Source organism: Lepus europaeus, chromosome 4 (genome assembly GCF_033115175.1).
Source record: "Lepus europaeus isolate LE1 chromosome 4, mLepTim1.pri, whole genome shotgun sequence".
Classification (NCBI taxonomy): Eukaryota; Metazoa; Chordata; class Mammalia; order Lagomorpha; family Leporidae; genus Lepus; species Lepus europaeus.
The window spans coordinates 97,304,717-97,324,754 of NC_084830.1; the positions used below are offsets into that span (position 1 = coordinate 97,304,717).

Consider the following 20,038-nt stretch of genomic DNA (forward strand, 5'->3'; position numbering starts at 1 on the left):
GTCCTGGTTTTGATTTCACTGCCGGCACCGAGGAACCAGGAGGTTCCAAAGCTCACAAACAGGAAGGAGGGAAGGCCTGGAGTGCGGGCAGAGGGAGGGTCATTCCCAGCAGCGCGGCTCGGGCCGGCCGGGGGCGGAGGGAAGAGGCGCGCGCCCCTCCCCCACGCGCGCTCCGGGGGTCCCACGGCCGCGTAGGGGCCCCCGGCGCGTAACAAGGCGGGATGTGAGCCAGGGGAAGGCTCGGGGCTGGGGGCGGCTCCAGGGCGCAGGGCGGGGGCTCTCAGGGTGCGCCCCCCTCCCCCGCGGCCCCGGGGCGCCCCCGCGGTGCCGGAGCCGGGGCGGGGCGTGCGCGTCAGCCGGGGCTAGAAAAGGCGGCGGGCCCGGCCCAGCGGGGTGACAGCCGCAATTGGACTCCGAGCCCGGCCCGACGCCGCCATGAGCGCCGCGCTCTTCAGCCTGGACGGCCCGGCGCGCGGCGCGCCCTGGCCCACGGAGCCCGCACCTTTCTACGAGCCGGGTCGAGTGGGAAAGCCGGGCCGAGGGGCCGAACCGGGGGCCCTCGGGGAGCCGGGCGCCGCCGCCCCCGCCATGTACGACGACGAGAGCGCCATCGACTTCAGCGCCTACATCGACTCCATGGCCGCAGTGCCCACCCTGGAACTGTGCCACGACGAGCTCTTCGCTGACCTCTTCAACAGCAACCACAAGGCAGGCGGCGGCGGCGCGGGCGGCGCGGGCGCCCTGGAGCTGCTGCCAGGCGGTCCCCCGCGACCCCCGGGCCCAGGCCCCGCCGCCCCGCGCCCGCTCAAGCGCGAACCCGACTGGGGCGACGGCGAGGCGCCGGGCTCGTTGCTGCCCGCGCAGGTGGCCGCGTGCGCGCAGACCGTGGTGAGCCTGGCGGCCGCCGCGCAACCCACACCGCCCACGTCGCCGGAGCCACCGCGAGCCAGCCCGGGGCCGAGCCCCGCGCCCGGCCCCGCCCGGGAGAAGGGCACCGGCAAGAGGGGCCCGGACCGCGGCAGCCCCGAGTACAGGCAGCGGCGCGAGCGCAACAACATCGCCGTGCGCAAGAGCCGCGACAAGGCCAAGCGGCGCAACCAGGAGATGCAGCAGAAGCTGGTGGAGCTGTCGGCGGAGAATGAGAAGCTGCACCAGCGCGTGGAGCAGCTCACGCGGGACCTGGCCGGGCTCCGGCAGTTCTTCAAGCAGCTGCCCAGCCCGCCCTTCCTGCCCGCCACCGGGGCCGCCGACTGCCGGTAACGCGCGGCCCGAACGGGACAGACTCACCAACGACCGATACCTCAGACCCGACGGCCCGGGAGCGAGCGTGCCCTGCCCTGCGCAGCCCGGGCGCCCACAGAGCCGCCCGGCGCCGGCTGCAGTTTTCTTCGGGACGTGTGGGCGACGGGAAGCTACAGCCTGGACTTACCACCACTGAACTGCGAGAGAAGCTATACGTGTTTATTTTCCCTTAAATTATTTTTATAATGGTAGCTTTTTCTACATCATACTCCTGTTGATGCAGCTAAGGTACATTTGTATGAAAAAAAAAACTTCAGACAAATCCTTTGTATTATAGATAAGAGGAAGAGACTGAGCATGCTCACTTTTTTATATTAATTTTTACAGTATTTGTAAGAATAAAGAAGCATTTAAAATCGCCCCTGCTTCCTATATTCGCAGTGACTGCTGCGCGCCGGTGGCGCCGGACCTCGCTGGGGGAGGTGCGTTCCAGGACCTGGCGGAGGGCGAGCGCCGGGGAAGCACGGGGCCAGGTGTGTGTCCGTGGGGGAGGCGAGCTGGTCCGTAGGTTGGGTCCGCACTCCTGAAACCCGCCAAGGTCTTACTGAACTTGGCTGAGTTGGATGCAGATGAGTAACCGCGGTTAAGCTAGCAGCTTTCCAGCGGGAGGTGCGGGGGCGGGGCGACCTGGGGCCCCTGCAGAGCTCGGCCCAGGAGCTCCCTAAGGTTAGATGGCGGCGTGAGGGGTGAGAGCGTAGGGCTCAGGAGACCCAGGGGCCTTTCCCAGTCCCTTCGGGCTTCACGGCTGGCCTGTGCTTTCACTTTCCTCAGATTTTCAAAGTGCGCCTAAGCGCACAAGTCATGTGGCTGATGAAAAGGACGATCATCGAGCTACTTAAAATTTCATTTTGGAGGTAACTGTAAAGTTTCTAGACTTAATCCAAATAAATAGAACCGTGTGCCTCCCGCCCAGGAAAACTGGGTCCTAGGCACCTTTTCTTGGGCTCCCTGCTGCGTGGATATTATGTAATTAATTAACCAGCCTGTCATGATTATACTGCTTTAAGGAGGAAACACAAAACCTTTAGTGTCCAAAGCTAATTAATTCGTGGTTTTAAGTGCAATTTAAATCTCTGCCAACAAAGCCAAGGGTAACTGGCTGGTTCTGAGGTCTGCGCATGGCCCCAGCTCCGTGGGGTGAGCCCTCTTTCTGCTCAGGAGTGGTAAACACGCTGCCTCTTAGCTACACTTCATGGGAATCTCAACTCTGACATGGCTCCCCTGAGCATTTTCCCCAAAATACTGAATCAGAAGATGCCTCTGCTGGACACTCATCACAGCCAGACAGACTAAAATCACAGGGGTGAGGAAGGTTTGTGCTTTACAGCTACTCTTTGGGGGGAACTGTTAAATACTAAACACTTTACAATTGAATAGAATAGGATTTTCTTACACATTATTACTGCCCAAGGCAAATGCAAAAAGACCTTCAGTTTCAACAACATGTTCCTGAATTTATAGGAAGTTGATAAAAAAAACCCACCAAAATTGTAGAGAGAGGCATTTTGATTTACAGCTTACAAAACCATTTTAATAACTTTTGCCCCAGAAAAATTGAAGTTTCGTGTTGAGATCATAAAGCACATTAGCTGGGTCCATAGTTAACAGATAACTACTCCAACCCCTACCCCCACCCCCGCAGCCACACTACAAAGTTCACAGGTCCTGTGGCTGGGGCGGGCGCTCTGCCGAGGTGCCTCCCGAACTCTGAAGCTCGATTTCCTCCAGTCCAATGCAGCTGGTCGGGTGGGTGGTGATGGACTGCACAAAACAACTCGCCAACCCCACCTCCCTGCCGAGGACACTCTTCACTTCATAACTCTGCAGTGAGAAAGGCATGCTGGTTAAAGCAAACAGAGTTAGCCCGGACGTTCCGTTCCCGGCAACACAGAGCACCAGAGGGCCAGAGCAGAGGCCTTTCCCTCGTCCCCGACCTTTCAGTCCTCAAAGGGTGAGAACACTGGTGGGGGAAGTAGGGGACCAAGGGCTGCTAAAAAAGCCCCCTTTATTAGGGAAAGTGAAGGAATTACTTTATTCTGATAACTAAATTCCGTTTGTACCAAAGGAACACTTAGAATATTTCTGACTGATATTTTTGGGGATGTCACAATAATCTGGCCTAGGAAAGGAACTGGAGGACAAGATGTGCAAAGGATCTGCCTGTCCTCCAGCTGGGCAGGGGGTGGGCCTGTGGCTCGCAGCTGTCTCCCACTTCCTTTGGGACACTTCCCCAATCCAGCAACACTTCCGGTCAAAGGATTTCCTGGTACTTTGCCCCAAACTTCCCTCCTTTTTTTCTAGAGTTACACTGGTCTCTTTCTGTGTTATAGTGACACTAAACTGCTTCTTTAGAGTCCACGTGATTAACTGTGGGCAAGCTTCACATAACACAGGAACTGGGCATCCGTGGTTCCTATCCCTGATGAGACTGGGGTTGAAAATAAAGGCTTCAAAACATTGGGATAAATTCCATCTGTGGCCTTCTGAGAGGAGAAAGCCCTAGAGGGTAATACCACCTGCACAGTAATTCCACAGGCAGTTCCTTCCCCTCCTCTGTGCAAGGCACCTACCAAATGTCTACAACAGCTCTGTGATGTGTACGCTAGCTCACCCCTTCTACCAGGAACGTGTCATGACCAGGAAGACTGAGGCTCTGATGTCAAAGCCGGCACAGTCTGTGGCTCCAGTGTGGCCCTCCCATTAGAGGTGGGCACCTCACTGCCCTCACCCTTTTGGCCTCGGTGACCAGCATCTCATGAACAGAGAGTAGTGGAAGGGATGCTGAGTGGCAGTCTAAATGTAGTTAGGAAAGGTGGCCAGCTTTCTGCCTGGTTCTCTCAGGAGGAGTCCAGCAAGCGCCTCAGCAAGGAGACTCAGCCTGGGGGACTCCAGCTGATGCCCAATGGAGCAGGACGAGCTGTCCTAGGGAAACAGTCTGAACTGCAGGTCTGTGTGCTGAATAAATGTGGAAGCCACAATGTTTTGGGATGGTTTGCTTCGTAGCAATAAGCATCAGGGTCAATCTGTGAGAGAGCATCATTCTGATGCCAACTCACTGTGCTGATTCAGTTTCCTGTATGTAAGACAGGCATGGTGCAAAAATATCTAGCCTATGTAATGTACTTTGTGAAGAATTTTGGCTTCCTTGGTAAAATTGTTAAGATTAAGGTCAGCAGGTGGTTTATGGAGTGAGTAATGGGGGGCATGAGAGTTGCTGCTCAAGACAGAAAAAGAAGGAACTGGACAAGGGAGTCCAGCTTCTTAAGGCTCACATATGATATGCATGGCAAGTTCTTGGCCCGTGCACCCAGTCGCTCTTGCAGAGTTTATTATGAGGCCTCATGAGGCAACGTTGAAGAGACGGCAGTGAAGAAGATGGAGCCTAGAGGCTGCCTGTCTAGGGGGAAGAGTATCAGGAAATATAGAATGCGGCGGGCACTGTGGTGCTAGGAGGCTGGGAGACAGCTGCATACTTTGGTCTTCTGTTTTACAATTTTAGTTAGCTTTGTGTGTTAAAGAGATGGCCAGGCATTTCTGTGATACTCTGGAGTGAAAGTATGAAATTCTGACTTCAGAATAATTTCCTGGGGTATTATGGTGCAGCAGGTTAAGTGGCCACCTGTGACGCTGGCATCCCATGTGAGTGCCAATTTAAGACCTGGTTGCTATACTTACAGTTTGACTCCCTGCAAGTGTGCCTGGGAAGGCAGCAGCAGATAGCCCCTGCCACCCACTTGGGAAACGTAGATGTAGTTCCAGGCGCCTGGCTTCCTGCTGGCTCAGCCCCGGCTGTTATGGTCATTTGGGGAGTGAACCAGCAATGGAAAATCTGTCTCTCCCTCTCTCTCTGACACTCTGCTTTTCAAACCAATAATAAATCTTTCAGAAAATTAAAAGAAATAATTTCTTTTTGAAAGTGTCAAGTTTTGCTATGTCAAATTATAAATATTTTGTATTTGGGGAAATTAACATGTCCAGGTTAAAATAACCACAGTAGCAAACTCACATGTACCATTCAAATGTCTGTCTGCATATGTAAAAAAATGTGTCTCCATTTTTAAAAGGCACAACTTACATGTTCTTCTAACATTTTCTTTTCTGAAGGTTTAAGGAGATAAACCCCAAATTTGTTACCCCTATGATGTCACCATTGAGAAACTGCATATACTACAAAGGCCAATCCTATTTTTACATCTGTAGTTTGACTACATTAAAGTGAAGATATACAATGTAACACCCATTCTACATTTAACAGAAACATTGTGTTTGTTCCAGAGGGTGGAGTTATGGTTCTCCTGGAAAGCCCTAGTGTGATTCTTTGGATTGTGGTGAATGCGCATTCTTGCCCAGAAAATGGAAAGAATCCAGTCTGGGTGACTCGCAGTTGACATCTTCATGCAGGACCCTCTGGTACCCATCTTCTCTCAGTCCCTTCCAGGCCAGATATAAAGGCTGGCTATCTACTGTAACACTGCGGGTAAGGCAAGAACTTCCTCAAATGTGTCCCTCCAGGCTCAGAACTTAACCCCGTTACACTCACACAGGTCTTGCAATCACAGTACCCACAAAGGTGACATCTGGGGCTATTACCACTCTGTGCTTCTTACCCAACACACACATGCGCACACACACACATGCACACAAATATTCAAACACATACACACACACTACTCATGTCACACAGCAAATGTATCATCATTCATGTTCTCATGCATGTACACAGGCATACCCTCTTTGGCACTTTTTTTAGAAAGGAATTTACTTTTTACTTTTAAGAGGCAGAGAGTCAGAGAACTCTCATCTGCTGGTTCACTTCCCAAATGCCTACACTGGCTGGGTCTGGGCTAGGCCAAAGCCAAGAGCCAAGAACTCAATCCAGGTCTCCCATGCATGTAGCTGGGACTTGGGGATACCTTGCTGTATCCCACAGTGTGTATTGGCAGGAATCTGGAATTGGGAGCAGTACCAGGACCAGGATTCAGGCCCTCTGATATGGATGTGGGTGTCCCAAGGGGCAGTGCTCACCTGCTCTGACTTTGTAAGCAGGGCTTACCACAGGAACACTGTGGTTGAGCACTTAGATGTGCAGGAAGAACAAGTCCCTCAGCCAGAAGAACACCAAGTGGAGAGAAATTTCTCCTGGGGCTTTCTGCTCTTGGGTCCTCTAAAGAGGGCTGGGGGATCAGCAGGGTCACTGAACACTGTCCATTGCTGGAGGCCTCCTTCCTCCTCGGAGGAAGGAAGCACCAGGTGGCACTCTTGGGAACCCACAGGGACTGACAGGATGATCACCTAAAGTCTGCAGTGCCCAGTGGCCATGGAGCCACAGGGCAGATACCACACTTCTCAGCACAGATCAGCTGGTGTATGTGTGTTTTGGCGGTGGTAGTGGGGTGTCCAAGCGCTGTTGGTTTAGTTTGCAAATCTTGGTTCATTGTGTTACATATTCTGAAGCAGGAGTGTTTCCAATACTTTCCCCCAACATTCTCTGTGGAGAATGTACTCTGATAATCAAGTGTGCCATCTTCAGCTCTTGCTTGAACTCCCTCTCCTGGAAACCTCTGACCTATGCCTTCCACAGTCACCCTTGTCTCATCTTTCTTATTCCAAAGACTGAGAGAAGGGGACAAGAATTGGTCAAGAGGCACTGCTGTCTCATTACCTGCTAAACACAACTTCTCTAGGTGTCCGCTATCCCAGCTGGCTACCAGTTCTGCTGGGTGGTCACTCCGTGTGGATAACCATGACTTTCTCTGGGTGGGAAGCCTTTGCCAGGAGCCCTGTACTGCCTATCGGTAAAAGGTGGATTCTGCCTCACTGGGATGGTGGGGAGATTGAACGAGGACACAGGTGAGAACAACATGGGCACGGTTGTTGGCCAATTTCTACAATCGGGACACTTGACCTAAGCCCTCCTACAGCCTGATCTAGGTACTGACCCCTATTTAAGCAGAAGCAGGGGCACCAAGGAGCTTTAAAAGTGGGTGGGCTTCCTCCTAAAAGGGAACAGAAGGGTCTTTACAGCTTATGGGTGGTCTACACAAAGACAGGGCTGAGAACCATGAGCTGAAACCAGGGATCCTCAAAGGTGCTACTCATGAATTTACCCACATTCCAGTTTAATCCACATCCTGATAGCCATGATTTAGATGAAAGAAGAAAAGAACCGCAGCTCCATCGGCCCCTTCAGAGGTGCAGTGGAGATGGGCTGGTGAGGGCAGTGGGGATGGGGTGGGGTACCTACAAATGATAGGTCAAGTCACCAGACTGTGACTACAATCGGAGCTGGAATTTGGCCATGGGTACCCATCAGAAAAAGACTTCTATTCAATGGACCAGAGTAGTTCTTGGGTGACCAGCCTCCTGTTCACCATGACCACGAGGCTGGCCCATGTCTCTCTGCTTCTGGAGGCTGTGCCCTACTGCCACATACACCTAGCACCCTCCTGTGGGCTGGCCAGTTCCACCAGTTATTCCGGGTGCTTGCAGATGCTTTGACAAGTTGGAGGCAGGGTCCTACGGGCAGAAGTTTTCTTTAGCAGACCAAAGCTCACAAGACAGAACTGTCTTTGGCCCATAGATTACATATACTGGAGTGCTGCTTTTCTCAGAGGGGTACTGGGTGCTTCACTAGCTCGACACAGTTCCTCTCTGGGCAGACAAGCCAGTTCTGAGAAGCAATGGTAATGTTTGCCAGGTAGCCAGAGTCTGCAATACACAGGAATTTTTAAAAAGTGCGACTTAGGCAATTTAGTCCTGCTGACGTGAAACCACAGCACTAGTACTTTAATTAAAGCCAGCAGGACCACAACCAAAGCCAGGGGACAGACTCCAGTGTCCATCTCAAGGCTGATCTGGAAATAACCTCATTTTCACAGAGGAGGGGTTTTCCTTGGCCTGCTGAATGACAGTGTTTAGACACATCTGCATTTCAGTTCAATGCATACATGTTAGAGTGGGATCTGTTGTAATCGAACATATGTGGTATTCAAAAAGTTCACGGAAAGTATATATTGTATAAAAACAATGCAGGGATTTCTAAGCTTTTTTGCACTAAAATAAACTTATCTTTCAATTGCATCTCCTGTGAACTTTTTGAGGTCTCCTAATACATGGCAGAGGGATTTTCACAGGGGCTGAGCTACCCTCTCAGGCTGGAGTGTGGGCCACACCAGGGCTAGACCCCCTGTACTCACCCCATTCTCACAGGTGGCCGAGCTCAGCAGGGATGAGATGCTGCTCTGCAACAGCTGCAACAGACAGGAAGCAGTGGACTCGGGGCCCACCCCCTGCACCCTCCCTCACCTTCCTCTCCCACCCCCTGTTCAGGAAGTGCTTGTATTAAAGCCCCTCTCATCCCAGAAATGAACCTGCCCAATCTGAACTGCCTGTCTCTCTTCAGAGCCTCAGTCTTGCTCCTCAAGTCAAACATGAGGTTTAAGTCACAACACAGAGAGACTGTGTTCACGAAGGGCGAGTCCTCCCCCGTTTCCAGGGAAGCTCTTAAGGGCTGCAGAGGGCTCTGTGTGCGGCTCTCCCTAGTCAGGGAGTCACACTGCGCATCTCCACAGGATGCTATAGGAATGAGCAGAGGTTCTGCTCCTGCTCTTGGGTGCACAGGACAAACACAAGCTCTGGGTACCAGCTTTTCCAGGCAGCGGCTCCTACCTTGACCTTCACTCTGCACTTCGGTCTTGAGGGGCAGTCCAGGAAGACCTGCAGGTGCATCTTGAGGACAGGAGACGTGACTACCCGGGAACAGTCCCCACAAGAAAAGGCCCCTCTGTTTGTGAAGATGCACAGGGAAGATAAGCAACCCAGAAGGTACAAGTCAGAAGAGCTCTGCCAGTGCACAGCCATTTTCTAAGCACGCATGTTTGCTCATATAGAAGGGGGGGGTCTTCTCTTAAGAATCAAGTTCTGGAGACAGGCTGGAAGCAGCCCAGGACTCAGCCTGCTCTGAGGGATGAAGGTCAGCTTTGGTCAGCAGCAACTGGAGGCTGCTGGGAAGACACCGAGGGCAAAAAGCCTTGTGCTGGTGGAGTGTAGAGAGGCAGGGCAGACCTCCTAGGAAGCCAAGCAGAGGGGCCAGCATTCCCCACTTGCCAGGATGGGAAAGCCCACCTAAGCCTCAGCATCTCAGCTCTGGCACTCTTCCATGTGACCTGGGCCCAAGCTCTCTTATCAGTTATAGAGTCTAGTGATGACTTGTGCGTTCACAAGGCCACCGACCCTGAATGCACCATGGGTCATCTACTCCCTGCTTCTTAGGAAGGAGAAAAGGAATACATTTTGGGCCACCAGAGAGCTGACTCCAAAACAATGAAATGCATGATGCCCAGTCCAGAGCATGGCCCCAGGGTGAAGGTGCAGGAAGACTGGGCAGGGGGATGTCTGTTCAAGTAGCTGCTCCCTGGTCACTGAAAAAGTCTGCTCCACTTGCAAAGGACACACTATTCAGTCACAAGTCTATTTCACTTATTCCCATTTTCCTGTTTTGCTGTTTTCTTCTGACTGATAATAAAAAGGCCTAGTACAAAACCCAGCTGTTTTCTCTTTTAAGATAGAGAGCTGCAAGAAGCAGCAGAAATCTCTGTTAGGAAAACCCACATTGGCATCAAGGCCTCTTTTCTGCAGTTCGGCACACTGGGTTCCCCTTGGAGCTTTGGGGGAAGACAGTGGGAGGCAGGAAGGTCTGAGGCATGAGTTCATGGGAGCCTAGGGCTTGGCTGCTGTCAGGCCTGTTGGGCCCGTGGGGCTTTTGGGCCAGCCTCTGCCTCCTTACCTGTTTTCTGGTTGCTGCTCCAATCGCCCGTTGCCACACCTGTCACATACAGGCCATGAGAAAGCAGTGTTCTCGTCTACAGCGATCACAGTGCCTAGGCCAAGTGAAAGAAAAGCCAGACTCTCAGAGTGGGTTTCTGTCCCTAGATTTCTCTCTGTTCCTCAGCACACAGATAACTAAAGGGGCCTCCTGGACAGGCCTCCAGTAGTTTTCTCACTTGTGAGTTCATATAAATGTTCCTAAGCTTTTTATAATTTCCATTTATTGTACAAGATTTGTCCACAACATCACCACCTACCAAGAACTCTCATTTTTGCTTGATCTTTTCCCAATGTACAATGTGATGATAAAACCATTCATCTGATGTCTCCTACTTTTAATTTTTAAGAAAAATTTATGTATTTATTTGAAACTCAGAAAGAGAGAGAAAGAGAGAGAGAGAAAGAGAGAGGGAGAGAGAAAGATATTATTTTCCATCTGCTGATTCACTATCCAGATGGCCACAACAGCCAGCGCTGGGCCAGGCTGAAGCCAGGAGCTTCATCTGGGTCTCCCATGTGCATGCAGGGACCTAAGCACTTGGACCATCTTCTGCTGCTTTTCCCAGGCCATTAGCAGGGAGCTGGATGGGCAGGAGAGCAGCCTGGACATGAACTGGCGCCCATATGGGATGCCGGCTTCACAGCTGGTGGCTTTACCCATCATGCTACAACCTGGCCCCTGATGTCTCCTACTTTTTCGGCTGCAGTACAGCTGTTGTGAGGCCTGGGTTACCCACTGCACTGCTGCTCTGTTTATCTGATGTGTCCAGGTCCCCTCAACCATCCTCCATACTAGCATTTACATCTTCAGATGACTTTGGCAGCAGTGGGAAGAATCAGTATGTGAAAGGATATGACTATTAAGAGAAACAGAAAAACCTTTTAAGAAAATGTTTTCTGAAAAGACTTTCTAATTTACGCTGCTCCAGTTCATAGTTCACTGCACATTAACATCACCTTAGGATTTGCTTCTGTATTAGGTAAAATGGAATTGCTATTTTCCACTTCTTTCGAATGGAAAGATAAATATTGGTTTGTTAATCTCTTCTTTTATGATTTCTCCAGCTTCCTTATTGCTATTGCGATTAAGGACACATAAGTTTCTTTTTTCACTCCAAAATTTATGATTTATTTATTCAACCAACAAGTATGTATGCATGCGATGCTATTAGGTGTGGGATATATGGGGGCAATAGAAACATAAAGATGAATGTCAGTTTTTATTCTCATCCTAGTCTGGTTGGGGAAGCAGACAATAGTAAGAATACCATGAAAATTGCTCTATTGGGAAATGGAACCATGATCACTGAGAAGTGCAGCAGAGACGCCCAGGGGGCCTTTGTGGGCATAAGGAAAGACCTCCTACAGAATGGAGTGGGCTGGGTCTGAGGCTCAGAAGAGGATGCAGGCCCACCAGAGCCGCAGCAAACTTGACCCTTGGCTGATCCTGCACACCTTGGCGGGGCAGAGGGCTGGATGGGCAGTGAGGAAGGGCAGGCCATCTGGCTGGGAGGGTGGCAGAGGCATGCTCATGCAGGGTTTCTGGGGATTGAGATGGCCTGATTTTTTTGGATATGAAGCACTACATATAGGGCCTAGATTACTGGTAAATTGTAAACCATACTGGTGAAAGGTGTTGAAATTAGATAGTTGAAGAAATATTAAGATTGACCTGAGTTTCCAGAAAAATAGTCTTCCAACTCTTGGAGGACACGTTTTATTCCCTGCTAGAACAAAGATGAAGTATAAATTTATTTGTAGAGGATAAAGCAGAATGATGAGAGCTAGGAGGCTTAGTTTATTACAGTGCATTCATACAATGCATGCTTGAAGGACTTTTAAAAAATGAAAAGAGTAGTTCCTAATTTTGAAAAGGCTGCCCCAGCTAATGTCCTTGTAAATCTAATCAAAGTAGGTCAAAGGGATGCAAAGCAAAGTCAATAGAGGCTTATCCTGCAGCTGCAGAGAAGTGTGGACTAATTCACAGCTGGCAGATGCACAGAAGGGCCATGGGAAAAACAAGGAGGTGCCACCCCAAACATCAGACCGCACCTGCGCTGTGGCCAGGACCGGACCCATTCCCATCACTGGCTGGAGCTGAGCTGCTCACAGTGGTGCTTGGTAAGGGACTGCTACAGAATTAATAAAAAGTAGGCTGCTACCAACTACAGTTTTTTTTTACTCTAGGATATGTAGGTGTTAAAACCACTTACATTTATATGGGATGAAGTAATTTCCTTCCAATTAGAGAACAGAGAAAGAGTTGAGGAAATGTAATTCATCTGGGGTCTACCTACAAACCCTAACCCTTCTAGGCAGCCCTAAGTGAATTTCAAGGCGTGGCTGGGAAGCCTGCTACTAAATTGTTAGTGTTAAGAAGGATCAGTTAAACAAGAATCAGAAAGAAAAAGAACAGTTTTTGCCAGGGGCTAGGGCTCTGACCCCATACTCATTGGGTTTATGGAAGTTACTATTAAAGGCAATTCAGCTTGTCTCGTGTGCAGAAATCTCTCATAATCAGTATTTTTTAAGATTTATTTATTTGTTGAAACAGAGAGAGGGAGAAACGAGAGAGATCTTTCATCCACTGGTTCACCCCCAGATGGCCACAAGAGACCAGCCAGGACTCTAACCAGCGCCCATAGGAATGCAGACACTGCAGGCTGGGGCTTAACACCCTACGCCACAGCGCTGGCCCCTGGAAATCAGATTTGAGAAGTATCTACCACTTAAACCACTGATCACTCAGTTACCAAAATGTCTTTTTAAAAAGGTTCCTTTCAAAAAAATGTTCCTTTCAAGAGTCCTTAGGGAAGCACGGGCCCAGGAGCATGGGGTCTGGGGTCTGCCAGGCAGGTGTACCGATTCTGCCTCCATTTCCTGACTCCAAGAAGTGGGGGCTCAGTAGCATTTTGGGGCTGACAAAGCAGCTGCTGGAGCAGGAGCTGGAGCAGAGGTGAGTGCTCCCCTTCAGTGAGGATTCCTTTCCTTGGAGCACTGTGTGCCTTCCAACACTCCAGTGAGACCCAGGACCAACTCACGGATGGACACATAGGAGGCCACCGTCGGCTCTGAACCACTTGCTGATTACCCCAGACATGCGCAGTGCCGGGAATTCTGACAGGGTCCTTTCAAGCCCTGCTCAGAGAAAATGATCAATACTCAGCCACTTGAGCGGACAGTGCCCGATGCCCAGTACCAACTTTCTCAGGGATGAGCGAGGTCTCTTGAAGCCATGCTGAGGCCACGGAGAGGGCACCTGCTGAAGTCAGAAAGCATCGCAGACTCCACCATGTGGATGGGCAGCTGGCTGGTACACGTGTGAAGGCAGCATGGTGGGGCAGGTCTGTGCCCAGCTGCTGCCCCACTGTGGGCGTTCCTGCAGGGGAGCCTCTACTCATCCTTGCTGTTTTGCAGCTGGGGCTTTGTCTACTCCTAGTGCACAGCTGACTGGTTCTTGTCAGCGCATCTAAGGACACACAGAGTCCTGCTCTGGGATAATTCTCTGTTCACACAATCTGCTCACCCACCCACAGGCCTGCAGGGCAGCTTCAGAGAGGCTTGGAAGCAGAGCAGACCCTCAGGGAATGCTACAGGAAAATGCAAGATGGCAGGAGAATGTTACTTCAAACCCTGGGATCTATATAAGGAGAGCAGGAGCATTAGAGAAGGGGTAAATTCTGGTAAAGTATTTTACATTGCTTATTTAAAAAAAAGATTTATTTATTTGAAAGGCAAGTTGAGAGAGAGTGAGAGAGAGCGAGCGAGAGCGAGTGAGCGAGAGCGGGTAAGCGAGAGCGAGTGTGCGCACAATGTTCCAGCTGCTGGTTCATTCCCCAAATGGCTGCAACAGCAGGAGCAAGGCCAATCTGCAGCCAGGAGCCAGAAGCTTCTTCCAGGTCTCCCATGTGGGTACAGAGGCCCAAGTACTTGGCCATCTTCTGCTGCTTTCCCAGGCACATTAGCAGGGAGGTGGATCAGAAGTAGAGCAAACAGGGCTCAAATCCGCACTGATATGGGATGCTGGCAATGCAGGCTGCTTTTACCCACTATACCACAGTGCTGGCTCACACTGCTTATTTTTTTTTAAATTTATGTATTTTTTTATTTGAAAGTCTCACACGCTTGCGCGCGTGAGAGAGAGAGAATATTCCATTTCTGCGTCACTCCCCAAATCACTGCAACAGCTCGGGCTGGGCCAGGCTGAAGCAAGGGATGCTAGTGTTGCTGGCTCCTACATTCCTTATTCTGAGTAGATCCAAAGATAATAGTTTGTCCAAATTATAATATTATTGTTATACTTCTACCTTGTGGTCAAATAAAATGAATGACAATAGTGTTATAAGGAACATGTATCATGTGTGAAGGATAGTGTTATTTGACAGTGAACTAGGGCATCCACTAGAATAATTTTAAAATGTAATTGATATGCTGAGAGAAGAAAAGAAAGCCATCATGTAGATGTCAATTAAAACAAGAAGAAGCTGGGGCTGGCATGTTAAGCTACTGCCTGCAATGCTGGCATCCCATATGGCCACTGGTTCAAGTCCTGGCTGCACTGATTCAACTCTGCACTAATGTGCTTGGGAAAGCAGTGGAAGATGGCCCAAGTGATTTGGTCCCTGCCACCCACTTGGGAGAAATGGATGAATCTCCTGACTTCAGCCTGGCCCAGCCCTGGCTGTTGTAGCTATTTGGCGAATAAGCCAGCAGATGGAAGCTCTCTCTCTCTCTCCTCCTCTGTCTCTGTAACTCTGCCTTTCAAAGGCATAAATAAAATCTTTAAAATAAAATGAAAAAAGGCAGAAAGAGCAGAAAACAAAACAGAAGCATTGGATTACAAATAGACAAGTTATAAGTATCTTAATTCAATTACATTAATCACTTTAAATGTAAATGGTCTCAATACAGAAATTAAGAGGCACTGTATCAAAGTGAACAAAAAATAAGAACTAGTTCTACTTATGTACTGTCTATAAATGTTAAATTAAATAAAGGCATGGATAGGTTAAAGGCAGAAGGATGGAGAGATACACCACAGTAATGCCAATCAAGAGGAAGAGGTGGTAGCTACTTCAAATTCAGACACAGCAGGTAAGTGAAACAGTGTAAGCTTACTTATTAAGCAAATAAAAAAAGGACTTAACTGAACTGGCTTAATTAGAATTGGTGATCTCACCAATATATAACATCTCATCTTTTTTTTTTTTTTTTTGGACAGGCAGAGTTAGACAGTGAGAGGGAGAGAGAGAGCGCGCAAGTGAGCGAGAAAGGTCTTCCTTTTCCATTGGGTCACCCCCACAAATGGCTGCTATGGCTGGCGTGCTGCAGCTGGCGCACTGTGCCGATCTGAAGCCAGGAGCCAGGTGCTTCTCCTGGTCTCCCATGTGGGTGCAGGGCCCAAGCACTTGGGCCATCCTCAACTGCCTTCCCGGGCCACAGCAGAGAGCTGGACTGGAAGAGGAACAACTGGGACAGAATCCGGCGCCCCAACAGGGACTAGAACTCGGGGTGCCGGCGCTGCAGGGGGAGGATTAGCCAAGTGAGCCGTGGTGCTGGCCAGTAACATCTCATCTTAATACAAGGGAAGTACAGGAGGCAACCTGAGCCTGTTTGCTCTGATGTTTAGAAATATTGTTCTCCTTCTCTGCTAATAACACCTCAGAAATGTTTGACATAGAAAAACTGATCTTTTTTCTGCACTCATTGCTTTTTGGAAAAGTGGGAGGAGAGATGAATGAGCAATGGACAACTGATAAGCCTTTACTGTGGAAGGGAAGAAAGTATGTGTACCTCCCAGTTTATGCCTGCACTGACAAACCTTGGAAAAAGACACAGAAGTAGGCACGAGCTTTGTATCTGCAGTGTGGCCTAAGTGACCAGAATCCCTGCACTTGGGACCCTTGGTTTATGCAGACACCAGGCCACAATTCCTGCAAAGTTTTGCACTATGATGGGCCTCAGCAGTGCTGGCCCCAGGACCTCCCTCACTCCAGGAAGTGCCATGATGAGTAAAGCTAACCATGGCCTCGAAGGCAGCACATTCTTCCTGGTACAAAGCCTTTGGTGCAGTGCCTTCCAACAACTGGATGTCAGGAGTCTGAAATCTCAATCTCAGGGACCAGGACCAGACTTCATGACAGACTGAATTGCCTGTTGTTTACTTAAGAAATGGGGCTCAAAGATGATGAGCCTCATCAGGGAGCTGAGCAACAGGTACCATAGGTTCATGCCGGAGAGGAAGGCTCTGCTGTCCTGTGGCCCTCATGGCTGTATCTCACCCCTAGCAAAGCTTCCTCAGAACCCAGCCATCAGCCCTCTGTCCTACCCTTGCTGCTTTCTGGTAGCAGAAGTGGCATCTACTTTCTCCACTGGACTGCAATGCTAGTGCGAGTGCATCATCTCATGTAATCTTCAACAATGCTCTGAGGCCACTTCTATTTTCTCTATTTTACAGGTGAGAATGTGGAAGCCCCTTAGATTCCACGGCTTCAGGGTGGAGCCAGCAGGGCCCTTGTGCTCTGTCTCCTGCCTTCACTTTTATGATTCTGCACTAGCCCCAAAGGGAGATACACAGAAGGGAAAACTCAAACGGCCTCAACACAATGAACAAGTGCCCCATCGCACAAGCAGAATGTGAAGTATGGCAACAGTGAGACCACAGGGTTTTTTGTTGAGCAAAAACTATATAGAGAATCAAGAACTAGTGGTGGGCAAGAGTGAGGAAAACAGAACTTTTTAGATGTTACACTGAGAAGTTTGAATTGCTACATACTTTCTGGGAAGTTATACAGCAGTATTTTTTGGTATTAAAGATATACAAACCTGTTATGTGGTCAGTTTGGAACACACAGTGACATTCTTCAAAAAGGCTATCAGGGTTACCTTATGACTCACACTTCCATTGTCAGATATGACCCCAAATTTGAAAACAATACTCAAACAAAAGCATGCCCATGAATCTCCAAAGCACCTTTTTTCACATGAGCCAAAAAGTGGAAACAACCAAAATGTCCAGCAACTGATTAAAGCATACATAAAACACAGTATATCCCTGCAGTGGAATGGTATTCTGCTATAGAGGGAATAAAATTTTGATACATGCTACCTCCTGGAGAAACCTTCAAGACTTTATGTTGTGAAAGTGTTAATCATGAAAAACCACATTATGATTTAAAGTTCTGTAGTTGTAACCTTCTCTACCCACTTGGACACATAGCTCTGCAACACTACTAACTAAGTGAGAGATGTAAATGACAGATACTGGGTATCAAACCACCCCATTTGCACAAACTCCCTCCATGGTGTGCACGTGGCTGCAGCAGGCACATGCAGAACAGTGCCACCTCTCTGTGCTCATCTTTCATTAGTTCCAAGACACATGCATTATTAAAACATTTTATAAAGTTAAAAAAGAAAAGATTAATGCTATATTCAGATCCATATTCACACATCCAACTAGCTATTAAAACATCTCCTTCTTAGATGCATCGTAGCCTCACAACATGACAGAACTGATATGATCCCAAAAAAGTTGTCCTGTCCATCACATCTTACTTCAGTGGAAAGAACTTTCATTGCTTCCCTGTCTAACTTAAAACTCAGAGGTCTTCGCACATGTCCTCTCTGCCTGTCTGTGGCCCATTTTCTCTGGGATCAACCAGTTAATTTCCCTAACTCTACTGGGTCTACTTCTCTCTACTACCACTGCCACCTCAGCCCTCCACTCTGCTCTGCAGGGATGTAAATGAGAACATACAGGCACACTCCTGATGCTCAGCCGGCCCCTCTTGCCCCACCTAATCCCTCTCTCTGTTCAGCTACCTTCCTGCCTGCTCCTGGGCACCCCTGCTTACCAGCTGCCTCCTACTAGTGGTCTTGACAATTCCTGTTCTCTGCCACCACCTTGACCTAACTTGTCACCCTAATCCTTCAGACCTCAGGTCAATCTTCTTGTCTTTAGGGACCTTCTTTGACCTCCCAGACAGGATGAGGACTGGATTATGGCAGCTGGAGTGCTCAGAATGCTGTAGCCTGATGTCAGTTTGTACACTGAGTGATTTAAGTCGTTTGATGCAGATTATAAGCCTCAGAGGCAAGAATTTATTCTCATCCTGTTCACTGTGTAGTCCATGCCTGGAACATAGTAGATGCTCAGCGAATACTTGTTGATTAAACAAGTAACCAGATATAAAACAGCATGATACTTAAGAAAGCACAAAAAGCATTTCCAAACAGATGCTGCCCACCTTGAACGCTGCAAATGGAATTGACAGGCGTGAGAGAGTCCAGTTCATCGAGCATCACAGGGTCCATCAGCTCACAGGAAGCAGCACCAGAGGCCACACACAAAAGGGGCTTTTGAAGCAGGAGGACAGTCCGTTCAACACAGATAATCCGACCTGCCAACAGACACTTCAGGTTATGGAAGCACAGAGGAAAACAGTGAGTCCTCATGCTAGTAAAGTCTCCTAGGGGTCATGGAGGCACAAAGGTGTAGGTGTGGGCCCATGTGTTTCTAATGCCAGGCCATGTCCAGCAGCACACGTGATGTGCTGGAGCCAGGCTAGAAAAGCACATACATTCTAGAATCACATTCAATTTAGAAAGGATAAATGTGAAATGTGAAATCAAAATAAAAATATACAGTTCAGGAAGGATATTAGTTAGATCCTTGGAAAAAGAAGGCTGACTGATTTAAGCATCTAAGTTTATAATGTTCTAGCTTTTGGTTTGTTTTAAAAAGGAATCCTATAGGACATGACCTAAGGTGGCTCTTGCAGGGTGCCACCAACAGACAATCATGGGATGGCTGGTGGCATCTCAGCAAGGCAAGTCAGCATCTCTTGCTGGTTTTGCCCAGTGGGGTTAGTCAAACCCAGGGCTATGACATGGGCCTCTCCCACCTAACTGGCCATGTCTGTATTGGGCTTCCTGGAAGTGCCAGCAGTGTCAAGGTAGGATGAAGGCAACCAGGAGCTCCAGAAAGCAATTCTGTGGGCATTGATCAACTGCCCCAGGTGAAAGCTGTCGAGAAGAAGCAAACATACCCTGGTCTTGAAGAGCGTCCCTGAAGAGGATGCTGGGAGAAGCAGCTGCAATAAGTGCTTCCAGGACCTCTGGGTCCAGCACACAGGAGGGGGCCACGCAGATTGGCAGAGTTTTGGGAAGGCGGGGGTCACTCTTATCCTTTCCTTGCAGCGTGATGTCTGTAACCAGCAGCCAAATCTCCCTTTGTTCCAGAAGAAGCAGACTCTTCAGCTACAGTTTGAAGACAAGGTAAGGACTATTGAGTTAACTACTCTCATACCTAAAATTATGAATTGAGAATCAATGATCTTAGAGGACTCTTATTAACATTAACAGTTTAAGATATTATTTCAAATAAACTTTAAAACAAACAACAAACTTCACATCCTGGTCACTGGCCCCCACGGCAATGCCTATGCCCTGAGTGTCCCAACCTTGTACCTGTCTACAGGACTCCTTCCCTGGAGTATAGTCCACTCTTCCCCAGTAGAAGGTCTTTTGACTTACTCAGTTGGAATTCACTGTTCTTTTCTTCCAGACCCTGTGTTTATATACCTAAAAAGCCATTTTCTTCCCTCGAGGTAGTTGTAAGTTTCCTGATGGTTAGGAATAGATCTCACTTGCATTTAGGCTTTGTACAGCATCGGTATAGAGCAGGTGTCACATATTTATTGTATGTGCAACCATTTTTCTTTTGCTTTTCCTTTTATCGTAACTTTTTTCATTTTTCCTTATCTGCAAAAGTTGCAGTACCTTTTGAGGTTCCATTAAACTAGCATTCTGGCTCAGCCCTTTAGACAGGGCCTAGGATTTGGTAGGTATAAATGGAGTCATGGAAGGCCATAGGCCTGGGGCTGAGGAACTGGCCAACTTGAGGTTC

At 49.0% G+C, this 20,038-nt stretch overlaps 2 protein-coding genes across 6 annotated transcripts in view; one reads left to right on the forward strand and one right to left on the reverse strand.

Annotated features, from left to right (window-relative positions):
• Positions 1 to 382: 382 nt before the first annotated feature.
• On the forward strand, positions 383 to 1,660 carry CEBPD (CCAAT enhancer binding protein delta). Its single transcript, XM_062188526.1, has one exon. It carries the CDS (start codon positions 436 to 438, stop codon positions 1,258 to 1,260), a length of 825 nt encoding a protein of 274 aa, XP_062044510.1. The 5' UTR covers positions 383 to 435; the 3' UTR covers positions 1,261 to 1,660.
• Positions 1,661 to 1,725: 65 nt separating this feature from the next.
• The window catches only part of SPIDR (scaffold protein involved in DNA repair), a 455,986-nt gene continuing 437,673 nt past the window's right edge, over positions 1,726 to 20,038 (reverse strand). For 3 of the 5 annotated variants that reach the window (XM_062188525.1, XM_062188523.1, XM_062188524.1), the window contains exons 11-16: positions 19,179 to 19,389; positions 18,378 to 18,530; positions 10,088 to 10,181; positions 8,971 to 9,085; positions 8,499 to 8,552; positions 1,726 to 3,123 (exon numbers count right to left, since the gene is read on the reverse strand). In XM_062188525.1, the coding sequence (XP_062044509.1) occupies positions 2,959 to 3,123; positions 8,499 to 8,552; positions 8,971 to 9,085; positions 10,088 to 10,181; positions 18,378 to 18,530; positions 19,179 to 19,389 (792 nt within the window). In that variant the 3' untranslated portion in view covers positions 1,726 to 2,958. The remainder of the gene's footprint in view (positions 3,124 to 8,498; positions 8,553 to 8,970; positions 9,086 to 10,087; positions 10,182 to 18,377; positions 18,531 to 19,178; positions 19,390 to 20,038) is intronic. The other 2 variants (XM_062188521.1, XM_062188522.1) reach the window with 2 other exon arrangements.